The 14,235-nt window shown below is 42.3% G+C and overlaps 1 protein-coding gene across 4 annotated transcripts in view; it reads left to right on the forward strand.

Annotated features, from left to right (window-relative positions):
• Positions 1 to 14,235, forward strand: part of SYTL4 (synaptotagmin like 4) — a 95,419-nt gene that overhangs the window by 36,081 nt on the left and 45,103 nt on the right. For all 4 annotated transcript variants that reach the window (XM_089324533.1, XM_002720353.6, XM_089324532.1 and 1 more), the window contains exons 6-13: positions 8,488 to 8,589; positions 9,339 to 9,414; positions 10,091 to 10,181; positions 10,298 to 10,401; positions 11,681 to 11,776; positions 12,911 to 13,089; positions 13,374 to 13,476; positions 13,958 to 14,119. In XM_089324533.1, coding sequence (XP_089180659.1) covers positions 8,488 to 8,589; positions 9,339 to 9,414; positions 10,091 to 10,181; positions 10,298 to 10,401; positions 11,681 to 11,776; positions 12,911 to 13,089; positions 13,374 to 13,476; positions 13,958 to 14,119 — 913 coding nt within the window. The remainder of the gene's footprint in view (positions 1 to 8,487; positions 8,590 to 9,338; positions 9,415 to 10,090; positions 10,182 to 10,297; positions 10,402 to 11,680; positions 11,777 to 12,910; positions 13,090 to 13,373; positions 13,477 to 13,957; positions 14,120 to 14,235) is intronic.

Below are 14,235 nucleotides of genomic sequence, written 5' to 3' on the forward strand. Positions count from 1 at the left end.
GTACCTTTTGGCAATCACTTTCTCCAAACCCTTTCACAACCCTAAGAAATCACTGATCTACTTATTTTCTTTTTTTTTTAAAGATTTATTTTATTTATTTGAAAGTCAGAGTTACACAGAGGAGAGGCAGAGAGAGAGAGAGAGAGAGGAAGAGAGAGAAAGAGAGAGAGGTCTTCCATCCGTTGGTTCACTCCCCAGATGGCCGCAATGGCTGGAGTTGCTCCAATCCGAAGCCAAGAGCCAAGAGCTTCTTCCAGGTCTCCCACGCAGGTGCAGGGGCCCAAGGACTTGGGCCATCTTCTGCTACCCCAGGCCATAGCAGAGAGCTGGATCAGAAGAGGAGCAGCTGGGATCAGAACCGGCGCCCATATGGGATGCCAGCACTTCAGGCGAGGGCTTTACCCCACTGCGCCACAGTGACAGCCCCTGATCTACTTATTTTCAAAAAGTTCATGAAAATGCATTTCATACTTTTTACAGCAAAATAAACTCATCTTTTATTTATTTTTTAAAGATTTATTTTATTTATTTGAAAGTCAGAGAGAAAGTTACACAGAGAGAGGAGAGAGAGAGAGAGGTCTTCCATCCGCTGGTTGGCCGCAACCAGCTGCCAATTGGCTGCAACAGCTGGACTGTGCAACAGCAGAGAGCTGGATTGGAGGTGGAACAGCCGGGACTCGAACTGGAGCCCATATGGGATGCTGGCACTGCAGGCAGCAGCTTAACCTGCTACACCACAGCGCCGGCCCCAAACTTATATTTTAATTCCATCATTTCATGGACTTTTTGAAGTATTTTTGTATTTGCCTATCCTAGATATTTCATGTAAACAGAACATGCGATGTATGGTCCTCTGTGATTGGCTTCTTTCACCTAGCATAATGTTTTCAAGGTTTATCTTTTTTATTAAAGATTTATTTATTTGAAAGGCAGAGTGAGAGTGAGGGGAGAGGTAGAGTGCCACAATGCCTGCCCCAGTTAGTCAGTTTTTAAACTATCAGTATTAAACATTATCAGTGGACTGTGCTACGAAAGAGGAAGTGGTTAGCTTTTTTATACTTTATCCCACTCCTTTTTCCCTATTCATAATATTTGCTACTCAAATTTATTTTATGAAGGTTCATAACATTTACATTCTGTTATATAACTGTAAATGATCAACTTTTTTTTAACCTGTGTAGTTTTGGTTGCATGTTTAAAAGGATTAGAAATTTACAACCAGACCTTGTACCATGGCTTCTCTACTCCTGAATTCTTAGATTTATTTCTCTGTTGTGTGTATTTCACCACTGAGAAGTTCTTTCAAGAATGGCTTGCAATATGCATTGCATTCTTTCATTTTAGGAACATCTGCCAAGTGCCTTTTTATACTTGAACAGTATCTTGGCTGCATATTATATTCTTGGGTCACATTTTCTTTCTTTCAGAATGTTGTAGACATTGCTCCATTGTCCTCTGCCACTGAGTGTAACTGTGAATATGTCTGAGGCCAGTTTGACTCCTGTTTTTCTCTCTTGTAGGTAATTTTGAGTGAGAGTGAGTGTGTGTGTGTGTGTGTGTGTGTGTGAGAGAGAGAGAGAGAGAGAGAATTTGCCTGAAAAATTCCTTTTCTTTTTCTTTGAAGTTTAGTAGCTTAACAAGAATATAATTCAGTGGTGATCATTCTGTATCATTCTGTATCGGTTTTTTTTTTCTGATATATGGGTTACCCCTGATGAATTCTTTCCTCATTGCTAGAAAACTTTCCTATATCATATCTGTGAATTATTTTTTCCCCATTAGTTAAGCTCTCTACCTCAGGGATATTGGATTTCCTTATCCTCTATTTCTGTCCTTTTCTTTTACTGTTTAATGCAATAGAAAAAGAGAACGATGATTGAACTTAACAATGATTAGCACAACCTGTTCCTCTGTGTAGCTAGTTTGGTTTTAGCCATTTTCTTTCTTTCTCTGCCCCCACTTCTCACCCTTTCTCCCTTCCTTTTTACTATTTCTGATTTAATTATTTGAATGAATTATCTTTTTCAGTTATAACTTTTTCTTTGTTCTCAGTCTTGCTTTTTTCTCTTATTGTTTTATCATCTAATGTTGAAGGTCTTGTCATTTATCAAATTTATATTCTTATTAAGTTCCCTTGTAGTATAAAGCATTCACAAGAAAGCCACTTACTTCTAAGGTTATATTCTTTTCCAGAATGGGTTCTTTGTCCTTTTTTTTTTTTTTTTTTTTTTTTTTTTTTTTTTTTTTGACAGGCAGAGTGGACAGTGAGAGAGAGAGACAGAGAGAAAGGTCTTCCTTTGCCGTTGGTTCACCCTCCAATGGCTGCCGCGGCCGGCGCACCGCGCTGATCCGATGGCAGGAGCCAGGAGCCAGGTGCTTTTCCTGGTCTCCCATGGGGTGCAGGGCCCAAGCACCTGGGCCATCCTCCACTGCACTCCCTGGCCACAGCAGAGGGCTGGCCTGGAAGAGGGGCAACCGGGACAGAATCCGGCGCCCCAACCGGGACTAGAACCCGGTGTGCCGGCGCCGCTAGGCGGAGGATTAGCCTAGTGAGCCGCGGCGCCGGCCTCTTTGTCCATCTTGCAAGTTGTTTCCATCTTTCCGCGCTCTGTGTCTGCATATATATATATATATACATATATATATATATCAGTCAGACTATTTCATTTGATTTTGCTGATGTTAAATGTGGGAAGTTTGTCTATATCTTTTGTTTGCTATAAAGTAATATGGATGAGTTCTTCTGGACAGACTTCTCACTTCAAACTTGAAACAATTTCCTTCTTCCCCACACTCAGCTATATTTGACTTTAAAGACTACTTTAAAGACTATAAAAATAAAACTTTAAAAACACCTCAATGATATGGATAATCCCATAGAAAATGGGTAAAAAGATTTTAGCATGTTTCACTGAAGACAATATGCAGATGTCAAATAAGCACATGAAAAGATATTCAACCTCACTTACCATTAGATAAATGCAAATGAAAAAATCCCAATAATATACTACTGTATTCCCATTAGAATGGCTAAAATGAAAAAGACTGACCTCATCAATTGCTGGTGAGGATTTAGAACAACTAGAATTCTCATACACGTCTGATGGTGATATACAGTGGTGCATCCACTTTGAAAAATAAGTCAGTAGTATCTTGAAAAGTTCAGTGTGCATCTACCTTGTAGCCATTCTGTTCCTAGAGATTTACTCTATAGTTGTGAAATTACATGTCTGTACAAAGACAGATTGACTGTTCATGGAAGCTTTATTTGTAATAGCCTGAGCTTCTTCTGGGTCTCCCACGTGGGTGCAGGGGCCCAAGGACTTAGACCATCTTCTACTGCTATCCCAGGTCATAGCAGAGAGCTGGATCGGAAGAGGAGCAGCCAGGTCTTGAACTGGCACCCATAAGGGATGCTGGTGCTTCAGGTCAGGGCTTTAACCCACTGTGCCACAGTGCTGGCCCCCAGAAACCGAATTTTAAAAAACCAGTATTAGTCTGTATAGATACGTTCATTAACTTAATTGTGGTGATGGTTTCATGGATGTGTACGTATGTCAAGATTCATCAAGTTGTGCACTAAAACACATGCAGCTTATTTTTATCAGTTACAACTCAAAGTATAAGAAACAAATTGTGGGGAAAATATAATGTGAACACCTTTCCGTGTGAGCACCAAGGGTCTACTTCACTTTTGCTCTCTGTATGGTGTTTCATTGAATGTATGTACTGTGATTTTATGCACACAGCTTTGAGTGGGTGACTCATCTGTTCCAGGTGATGAGGCCCCCTTTTTCCTTTGTGGATAAGGATGGATTTTATTTGCTGAACCTGATTAACACATCTGACATCATGAGTCAAATGTAATTTCTGAAACGCACTGCTTCTGGCTGTCAGTGGCCTCTTGTTTCATTGGACCCAGAGGACTCTTATTTATCCTAAACATGAAAAGAGATTGGGTGAACATAAATTATCTTTCCCATAAAATTATGGGGCCTCAGAGATAATCTAATTCACCTTCTTTATTTTCAGAGAAAAGAAAGCAGGGTAAGTGATTTACCTGAGATCATACAGATAGTTAAAACCCAGAACTCCCATATCTTAGTCTCTTTTTTATTGCACAGATGTCAAATAATTGCTTTTTTGCCCTAGGGTTGTTTGTATCATCCCTGGATCAGCACGTATTAATCTTTAGGAAAAAATACAAGCATAAAACACTCTCCATGGGCCATCGTGAAACCACCTCTCTAGAGGAATGGTTCCACTTGGGGTTTATTTTTCTTTGGAGCAAAGGGGAAAACAGAATGACTGTAAAGTAAAAAAAATGAAATCAAGCTGCTTGCTGTGTCTTGTACCATAAAGCTAATACATCTCTCAAGGGAACACTTGATTTTTCACCTCTTTAGGCACTCTAAGATTTCAACTGCTGCTGTCTATTTTCACGAACTGTCTCAGCATCATGTGACCACTTGGAAAGTTTATTCTTTACTGGCTAAGGCACTATAGATTTTGATTACCTTATTCTTTGTTCATTTATTAACTTGTTGGTTTGCTTGACGAATATCTATGAATGCCAACTCTGTGCCAGGCACTGTTTTAGGCACTGGCATACACTGATGAATATACAAGGATTTGTTGCTTGTGGAACTTAGATTTGGGGAGTGGCAGACACAGAAAACAATCCAGTGAACATGTAGTATCAAATGTTGACAAGTGTAATGGAGAAAATTAAGTAGGCTAAAGGAATAGGGAGTGCCAGGAATGCATGTGTATACATACGCTGTTTTCTTTAGGATAGCCAGGCCAGTTCTTAATAATAAGGTGACATTTGAGAAAAGACATGAAGCAAATAAGAGAGCAAGCCCTGAGGGTATCCAACGGAAAATCATTGTAAGCAGAGAAAGCAGCCCGTGTAAAGAGTGTGTGCTTGGTGCTTTTGAGTAATCTGGAACTGAATGAGCGGGGGTGGGGGGCATGGGAGGAGATGATGCAAGACTTTGTTGACAGTTGTAAGGACTGTCTTGTACTCTGGGAAAGATAACTCTGATCAATGTGATCTTTTTTTTTTTCTTTTTTACAAATGAGATAAAATTCACATAATATAAAACTATCATTAAAAAATTTAAAGTGTATGATTTTTTAACATTCTTTTTAAGGTTTTTATTTAATGAATACAAAATTTCATATGTACAGCTTTTAGGAATATAGTGTTTCTTCCCCCCATTCCCGCCCTCCCACCCCCACTCCCATCCCACCTGCTGCTCCCTCCACCATTACATTTTTCATTAAGATTCATTTTTAATTCACCTTATATACAGAAGACCAACTCTATACTAAGTAGAGATTTCCACTGTTAGCACACAGAGAGACACACAAAGTATAAAGTACTATTTGAAGACAGGTTTTACCGTTAATTCTCATAGTACACCTCATTAAGGACAGAGGTCCAACATGGGGAGTAAGTGCAATGACTCCTGTTGTTGATTTAACAATTAACACTCTTGTTTATGACGTCAGTGACCACCTAAGGCTCTTGATGTGAGCTGCCAAGGCTATGGAAGCCTTTTGAGTCCACAAACTCCATTGGTATTTAGACAGGGCCATATGCAAAGTGGAAGTTCTCTCATCCCTTCAGAGAAAAGTACATCCTTCTTTGGTAACCTCTTCTTTCCACTGTGATCTCATAGAGATCCTTCATGTAGAACATTTTTGCCACAGTGTCTTGGCTTTCCATGCCTGAAATGCTCTCCTGGGCTTTTCAGCCAGATCCAAATGCTTTAAGGGCTGATTCTGAGGTCAGAGTGCTATTTAGGGTATTTGTCATTCTATGAGTCTGCTATGTGGCCTGCTTCCCATGTTGGATCATTTTCTCTTTTTCAATTCTATCTACTGTTATTACCAGACACTTGGTCTTATTTATGTGATCCTTTGACACTTAATCCTATATATATGATCAGTTATACACTTAATATGATTATAAAGTATACGATTTTGTGGCTGTTAATGCTCTCCGAATGTTATGCACTCATCACTACTATCTAATGCCAAAATATTTTCACCCTCAAAAGAAATTTCATACCCATGAAACAGTCAATACCAATTTCCCCAACACCATAATCTTCTTTCAGTTTCTGTGGATTTGCCTTTTCAGGACATGTCATATCAATGGGGTCAGATAAAATGTGGCATTCGTAACTGACTTTTTCACTTAGCATATTGTTTTTAAGATTTATCCATGAAAAAAGAAAGATTCATCCATGTTGTGGCACACATCAGAACTTCATTCCCTTATATGGATAGATAATTTTCCATTGTATAGGTATATACCCATTTTATCAGTCATCCACTGATAGACATTTGAGTTGTTTCTACCTTTTGGCTGTTACAAATAATGCTGTGAACATTCATTTGAAACTCTTATGTAAACACATGTTTTCAGTATATACCTAAAAGTGGAATTGCTGTGTCATTGGGTCATTTTCAGGTCTGAGTTATATTTTGAAAGCTCATTTTGTCTGTTACTAGATTGTATCTAAGAAACAAGGAAAGAAGCAGGAAGAGTTGTTGCTAGATGATGGTGATTTAGATCAGAGTAATGGCAATGGAGGCAGTGAGAACTGATTAGATGGCAGATATACATTAAAGACGATAGCCAAGAGGATTTGCTGACAGATTTGATTTTAAAGAAAGAGAAAGGGGGAAGGGAGGAAGAGAGGAGAGGGAGGGACAGAGTGAGAGGGAGGGAAGGTGAGGGTTAGGGAGGGAGAGAAAGGGAAGCCAAAGATGGTCCTTGAGATGGTTGGCTTGAGAAATAAAAAGGGTGCTGCCATTTGACAAGATTGAGGGAAAAGCTGGTTTGGGGGAGGATTAGGGCTTAGGTCTTAGACTTTTCTGTGTTTGAGATGTCCAACTGGAGATGTTGAGTAGAACATTGGAAAAATAAGGCTGGAGTTTGAATAAGAGATAAATATGAGTTACTAGTTTACAGAGGATATTTAAAGCCATGAGACTAGCTGAGATCATTTAGGGAGAATTCTATATAGAGAAGAGCAACAGCCCAAGGGAGAAACCTGGACATAGTCCAAAGATTAGCAGATTGGGAGAGCAGGTGAGAGCAGCAAAGGGAGACTGAAAAGGGGCTGCCAGTGAAGTTGGAGGAGGAAACCAGGAGAGTGTGGTGTCCTGGGAGTCAAGGAAAGTTACTTGAGATACTTGAGGGAGAATTTTTTTTCTCTCTCCCTGCTGCTCTCATTAATTCTTTGGGGTAAGGGGCCCAGGAACTGCGTCCTTCCCTTTAGAGATGAGGACTGCTGCTTTGAATGCTCAGGGTCCATCCTCACTGATGTTATTAAGATGCAAAAGATTCTGGTCTTCTGAATGCTATCTTTATGACATACTGCTAATCCGTGGATAAACCTAAGCCCCACTGAGGGTATTTGTTTATTATTCATTTTTTAAAGATGTATTTATTTATTTGAAAGGCAGAGTTACAGAGAGAGGGACACACACACACACAGAGAGAGAGAGAAATATTGAGATCTGTTGGTTCATCTCCCAAATGTCTGTAATGACTGGGGCTGGGCCACACCAAAGCCAGGAGTCTGGAATTCCATCCAGGTCCCTGACATGGGTGCAGGGTCCCAAGTAGTTGGACCATCTTCTACTGCTTTCCAGGGCATATTAGCAGGGTGCCAGATCAGAAGAGGGATGCTGGTGTCACAGGTGACAGCTTAACCCCCACCCCACAAAAGAACACCAGCCCCGTACTGAGGATATTAAATCAGGAATCAGGCCATAAAATCTTTGAATACCTACTCTACACTAGTCTCTCTTCTATGGATTGGGAACATAGCCCTGAACATAATGTGTGGTCACTGATATCTTAGGGTTTAGTCTAATGGAGAAGAAAGACATTAAATAGATTATTTGTTTAAATTACTGAACAAATTATTTGTATAAACGACATAGTCTAATAATTACATATGTAATTACTGGTACCGAGAAATCTGGGTGCTGCAGGAGCCACATAGGAAGGTTACTCATCTAGAGTTGGGGTGAGAGTGTGCTCAGAGAAATGGGAGGAATCAACATATAACAAAAGAGTTGAAGACAAAACAATTAGGGAGGTGAAGAAGGACGATCATTGTGACAAGAATATCCCATGCAGGGAAAACAGGGAAAGGGAGAGCTTGGGGATATTCAGGGAGTCAAAAGAACTTATCTTTGTGCAATATAAAGTGTGAGGAGGAATGGAGTGTCAAGGATGGGGCTGGAGAGGTGAACAGGGACGAACCGTAAGGACTATCATGCGAAGGAATTTGAACTCAATCTCAGTAGCAGTGAGGAGCTACTGGAGAGTTGTAAACGTGTACTCAGCTTTATTTTAGAAAGATCACTTGGGCTCACATTGTGACTGGGCTAGAAGGAGCCCAGAGTAGAGGCAGGAGACCTGCTTCCTCAAGCATTGGTTCTTGGTTTTTATTTCAGTGTGCCGCTTGAAGTGCCAAAGGCGAAAAGTGGGAAGAGTGCACTGGAGGCTGAGAGTGAGAGCCTGGATAGCTACACAGCTGACTCGGATAGCACCTCCAGGTGAGATTCTTTGATTTCCCCCACCTCTGTTCAACCCCAGAGTTCCCACTTTGTTCTCTAGCCTCAGGATGCACGGTTCCTTTGCTTCTGTGCTCCAGCTTTCTGTCCTCAGGAAACCAAATGAAGTAAGTATTTTCTCTGATCTCACCAGACGTGTTTCAGCAACACTTCTACTGATTTAGCTCTGGACACAGCTTCCTGGAGTAGGTTAATTTCCCCAGTCTGGAGCAGGGCTCTGGTGCAGTGGCTAAGATGCTCACATCTCTCAAAAAAGTGCCTGGGTTTGATTTCCTGCACCAGATGCTTACTCCAGGTTCCTGCTAATGTATACTCTGGGTGGCAGCAGTGGTGGCTCAAGTCAGTGGGTCCCTGCCATCCACACAGGAGTCAAATTGAGTTCCTGGTCCCTCACTTCGGCCTGCTCCAGCCTTGGCTGTTGTGATGAATGAATCAGCAGATGGGAGATCTCCATCTGTTTAATAAATTCAAAAAAATTTTAACATGATTCCAGGCTGCATAGCCCCAGCAGCAGCTGATTCTTTAGCATTTGTGGGCATGAATGTTTGTGTTTGAGAAAAATTGCCTATTTGATCTTTTGCGTTTTTTTTTTTTTTCAAGGAAATTAGAAGTGAAGTGGACCTTCTGGATTTGACCCCAAGCCAGTGCTCTCCCTCCATAGAATTTTGGGCCCCGGGTAGAAGGGGAAGGAGAAGGTGTAACTTAGTTATAACTTCTCAATCTATCTCCAGGACCGACTCTCTGGATAAATCTGGCCTCTTTCCAGAATGGAAGAAGATGTCTTCCCCCAGATCTCAAGTAGAAAAGGTAAGCCTCAGGTTACTGGCCTGCCTGCTTGCATGCCTCTTTCCTTCACTCCTTTCCCTCCCCCCCTTCTCTCTTTTCTTTTTTTTTAAGATTTTTTATTTATTTATTTGAGAGGTAGAGTTACAGACAGAGAGGGAGAGACAGAGAGAAAGGTCTCCCATCTTCTGGTTTACTTCCCAAATGGCCACAACGGCTGATCTGAAGCCAGGAGCCAGGAGCTTCTTCCAGGTCTCCCACGCGGGTGCAGGGCCCAAGGACTTGGGCCATCTTCTACTGCTTTCCCAGGCCACAGCAGACAGCTGGATTGGAAGAGGAGCAGCTTGGACTTGAACTGGTGCCCACATGGGATATTGGCACTGCAGGCAGAGGCTTAGCCTACAACACTATAGCACTGGCCTCCCTTTCTCTCTTTTCTCGGGCAGAATTTAAGTCAGGAAGTTCAAATAAACAAATTTCAGTTCAGATGCACTTGGAAACATTTTCTAAGGTTTTGGTTGAAATGTGAGAAAATAAGTTTTGTGCTGCTTCCAGGCATTTAATCTTTAAGTTTGTCATGGTTTAGCAAAAGACTGAGCCCAATTCTTCCTAAGGCTATCCTTCCTTACTCACTCCTTCTATCTGCCTCACTGTCTGCCCAATTGTCCTTTTCCATTTCCTTGCCCTTATTGCTTCCTAGGAAACTCAGCCTGGGGGTCAAAATGTGCTATCTGTTGATGAGAGTGAAATGATATTCAAGAAGAACACCAGAAAAATCCTCAGGCCTTCAGGTAGCTGCTTTCCCTTCATGTCCCTTTGGGGCAAAAGTTTTGAGTACCCTTGTTGTTATTTTGGTGTGAAGAAGAGTAGTTTCTCTTTTGATTTGAGTTTTTGGTCTTCCACTCAGAATACACTAAATCTGTGATAGATCTTCGCCCAGAAGATGTGGGGAATGAAAGTGGCTCCTTAGGAGACAGAAGCAAATCTGTCCCAGGCCTTAGTATGGATTTGGTAAGTGCCCTTGCATTTCACTTGGTCACTGTACGAAATTTAACTTATCTAGATAATGTCTTCCTCTTTTTCTTCTTCCTCTTCCTACAATAATATAGATACTTTCAATCAACTTGTTTAACTCTTTAGAAAAAGGCACCATTAATCTTAATTCCCCCAAACTTGTAAGGAAAATTCAGTTCCTTATTTGCTTAAAGGGGGGAACTATTGTTGCTGTCCCATTTACATCCTAATACATTGCTGGATATATGAAAGTACTTCAAGAAGTTCATAGAAAGTGGGATTAAAAGATAGGTTTGTTTTGGTGCAAAAATTTTTGAAATCTACTTTTCACAATGTACAATTTCTATGAGCTTTCTTTTTTATAAATTTTTATTTATTTGAGAGGTAGAATTACAGACAGAGAGAGAGAGAGACACAGAAAGGTCCTCCATCTGCTGGTTCACTCTCCAAATGGCCACAATGGCTGATCCAAAGCCAGGAGCCAGGAGCATCTTCCAGGTCTCTCATGTGAGTGCAGGGGCCCAAGCACTTGGGCCATCCTCCACTGCTTTCCCAGACCATAAACAGAGAGCTGGATCAGAAGAGGAGCAGCTGGGATACAAACTGGTGCCCATATGGGATGCTGGCATCACAAGTGGAGGCTTAGCCTACTGTGTCACAGCGCTGACCCCATCTGTGAACTTTCTCAATACCCCGTGTAAGCGTGGATTTCAAAACTTTGCACCAAAAATAAATTTGTCTTTTTAATTCCATTAAAAACTTTTATTTATTTACTTTTATTTATTTGAAAGGCAGACAGACAGACAGAGACCTTCTGCCCACCAGTTCACTCCCCAAATACACACAACAACCTGAGCTGGGCCAGACTGAAGCCAGGAGCCTGGAACTCAGTCTGGTTCTCCCATGTGGGTGGCAGGGATGCAAGTACTTGAGCCATCATTTTCTGCCTTCCAGGGTGTGTGTTAGCAAGAAAGTGGATTGGAAGCCGAGAAGCTGGGATTTGAACTAGGCACTATGACATGGGATGTGGGTGTCAAGTGGCATGTTAACCACTGCACCAAATGCCCACCCCTGTTTTATTCTTTTGAGATATGAGAAAGATGGTTGGAACAGAGCTGAGAAGCTGGAAATGGAGAGATATATAAAAAGGATATGTGCATACATGTACACGTGACACCTCAGAGCTTTGCAATAATTATGTTTCCCACTAGAGGAGAGCCATTAGTCTTTGAACTTTTTAACAGTTTTTATTGATTCTGAATCTATATTATTCCAGGAAGAGGAAGAAGAAGAAGAGGAAGACATCGACCACCTGGTGAAGTTGCATCGCCAGAAACTAGCCCGGAGCAGCATGCAAAGTGGCTCCTCCATGGTAAGTTTCTTTAGTTCTGTGATTATAGACATGGCGAGGCAAGAGGAAGCAAAGAAGCGCCTCTCTAGAGCAGACTCAATACTTGGGGACAGCATGCCAGTCACCCTTCTCAGGTAAGCCAGAGGCATTTGCTTCTTCTACTCTCACTTTAGAAACCTCAGTGCTCAGTGTATATCGAAGTAACTTCCTAGGCCACTGTCCTCGAGATTGTTACATTAGGTAACTGGGGCTAGCGACAGTTGTCATTGCAGCTTTGTGGATTTGTGGACAGTAAGAATAATTTCTCCACTTTAGAGGGACCCTGGCCATGACATGAGCAAGATCAGGTTTCTTCATCATAGCCAGCTTCAAATTCTCCTATTAAAGGGAACTGAGTACCACTAGCTCTGGCAGAGTTAATTAGCATCCAGGTAGGGTGGAGGTCAATAACACCAGGGAAGCTCATGAAGTTAAAGGGACATTTTCTTCCCTTGTTCCTGACTCTGTTTCCCCTAGGTATCAATCTGCATACTTAGGACATTAGTCAGGCTCACATACTGATCATTACCAGTGAGGAAAGTGCCTCTGCACCACTGGTGGTGTTTTCTCTCCACCCTACCCCCAGTTATAGCCCAATCTCTTTTTGCTGTAGGTCTTGATAGAGATCAGGTGACTAAAGAAATGTACAGATAAGAAAGATACATTGTCTTAACTAGTAACTAACCCCTTCTTGCCAACATTCTAGCATCAAAGGGGGGCTCCAAAAGGTACATGGAAAATTTGCGTTACCTTTTCATTTCATTTTTCCACAAATTTTTTGGAGGCCTCTGATAGAAAATATAGCAACAATGGACTTAGCTGCACCTTACCTCTCCTCCTTGCCCACCTTCTGCGGTAGGTGAAAATGAACAATAAAATGTGTACAAACAGGGGGAAATGAGAAGCTAAGAGTCTTGATGAGCTGTGAGTTGATTTATGAACCCGGGCAATTGTGAGTGTCTTGCTGGCTCTGTCTTATCCTTTGGGTCAAGGACTGTTGGCAGTGCTGGCTCAGTGCAGGGGTTTCCCAAGTGTTTGTTTTGTTCAGTGACTCTGGCTTTCTGCTGAGGGAAGATGCAAGCAATGCCCGGATGTTTGTGGGTGCTTTCTCTTCAGAGTACGATCGGCAGCATGATGAGCATCTATAGTGAAGCTGGTGATTTCGGGAACGTCTTTGTGACTGGCAAGATTGCCTTTTCCCTGAAGTATGAGCAACACACACAGACTCTGGTCATCCATGTGAAGGAGTGCCACCAGCTGGCCTTTGCTGATGAAGCCAAGAAGCGCTCTAACCCGTGAGTGCTTCCGGAGCCTGACCGGGGCTCTGGGACGAGACCAGACCCTGGCATCTGTCTGGATGCTCTGGAGCAAGCTTATCACTTCCTGGGCGCACAGGGAGGTGTGATGCAGGAGGGGAGCCAGGATTGGGAAACAGCAAGAATGGCATGTCTCAGAGGGCTTGATGCGGCACTTTTGACATGGCATTTCATCATGGTACATTTTTAGGGAAAGCAAAGGGAAGTGAAGAATGGGCTGGAGACAGGACAGCGAATGACTCAGTGCCTTCTTTGGTTTCTAGATATGTGAAGACTTACCTTCTGCCTGACAAGTCCCGCCAAGGCAAAAGGAAAACCAGCATCAAGCGGGACACCGTCAATCCACTCTATGATGAACTCCTCCGGGTAAGTATGGAGACGCCGAGGGCAGGAGAACTCACTCTGTCTTGCCCCTGAGCTGTAGCTATTCCTCTGCACCCTGGCCAGTTGACATGGCTTGCAGCAGATCGCGTCTGTGTCTGAGGATTGGTCTGGGCACCTGATCACATCCTGACCTCCCCGAGAAGAACGAAGGTGATCTCTCAAATATCCTTGTGAAGCTGGACAGTCACGTGGCCAAAAGTCTCTTCTTAAAAAGTCATGTGGGATACAGAGTCTCCTTGGCAGTTCTTTTGGGATGTCCCAGTGTTTTATCACTTACTTAAGGAAAAAAATAATTAAATTTCTAGGTCCTCTCATGGTAAGTTTCTGCAAAATGAGGTTCACTGAAGCTTTGAGTGAGGAGAGTCAAAGTGCTTAGAACTCTGGGTTGGTTAGGATTTGGAATCAGCATTTCTGTGAATTGCCACTAACTAATCATCCCCGGCTTCCACTTTTCCCTTCACAGTATGAGATCCCAGAGTCTCTCCTGGCCCAGAGGACTTTGCAGTTCTCGGTTTGGCATCACGGTCGTTTTGGCAGAAACACTTTCCTTGGAGAGGCAGAGGTCCAGATGGATTCCTGGAAGCTCGATAAGAGACTGGATCATTGCCTCCCTTTACACGGAAAGGTAGTCAGCTTTTTAACAATTCCTTCCGCAGGGCGATCAGAGGTAGAATTATCTGCAGCGACCTCTGCTGGTCAGTGTTGTTAGCAGCTTTGTATGTAGTCTTATGTGGAGTTCTA

This window comes from Oryctolagus cuniculus, chromosome X, assembly GCF_051225735.1.
Source record: "Oryctolagus cuniculus isolate XC-2025 breed Fujian yellow rabbit chromosome X, ASM5122573v1, whole genome shotgun sequence".
NCBI lineage: Eukaryota > Metazoa > Chordata > Mammalia > Lagomorpha > Leporidae > Oryctolagus > Oryctolagus cuniculus.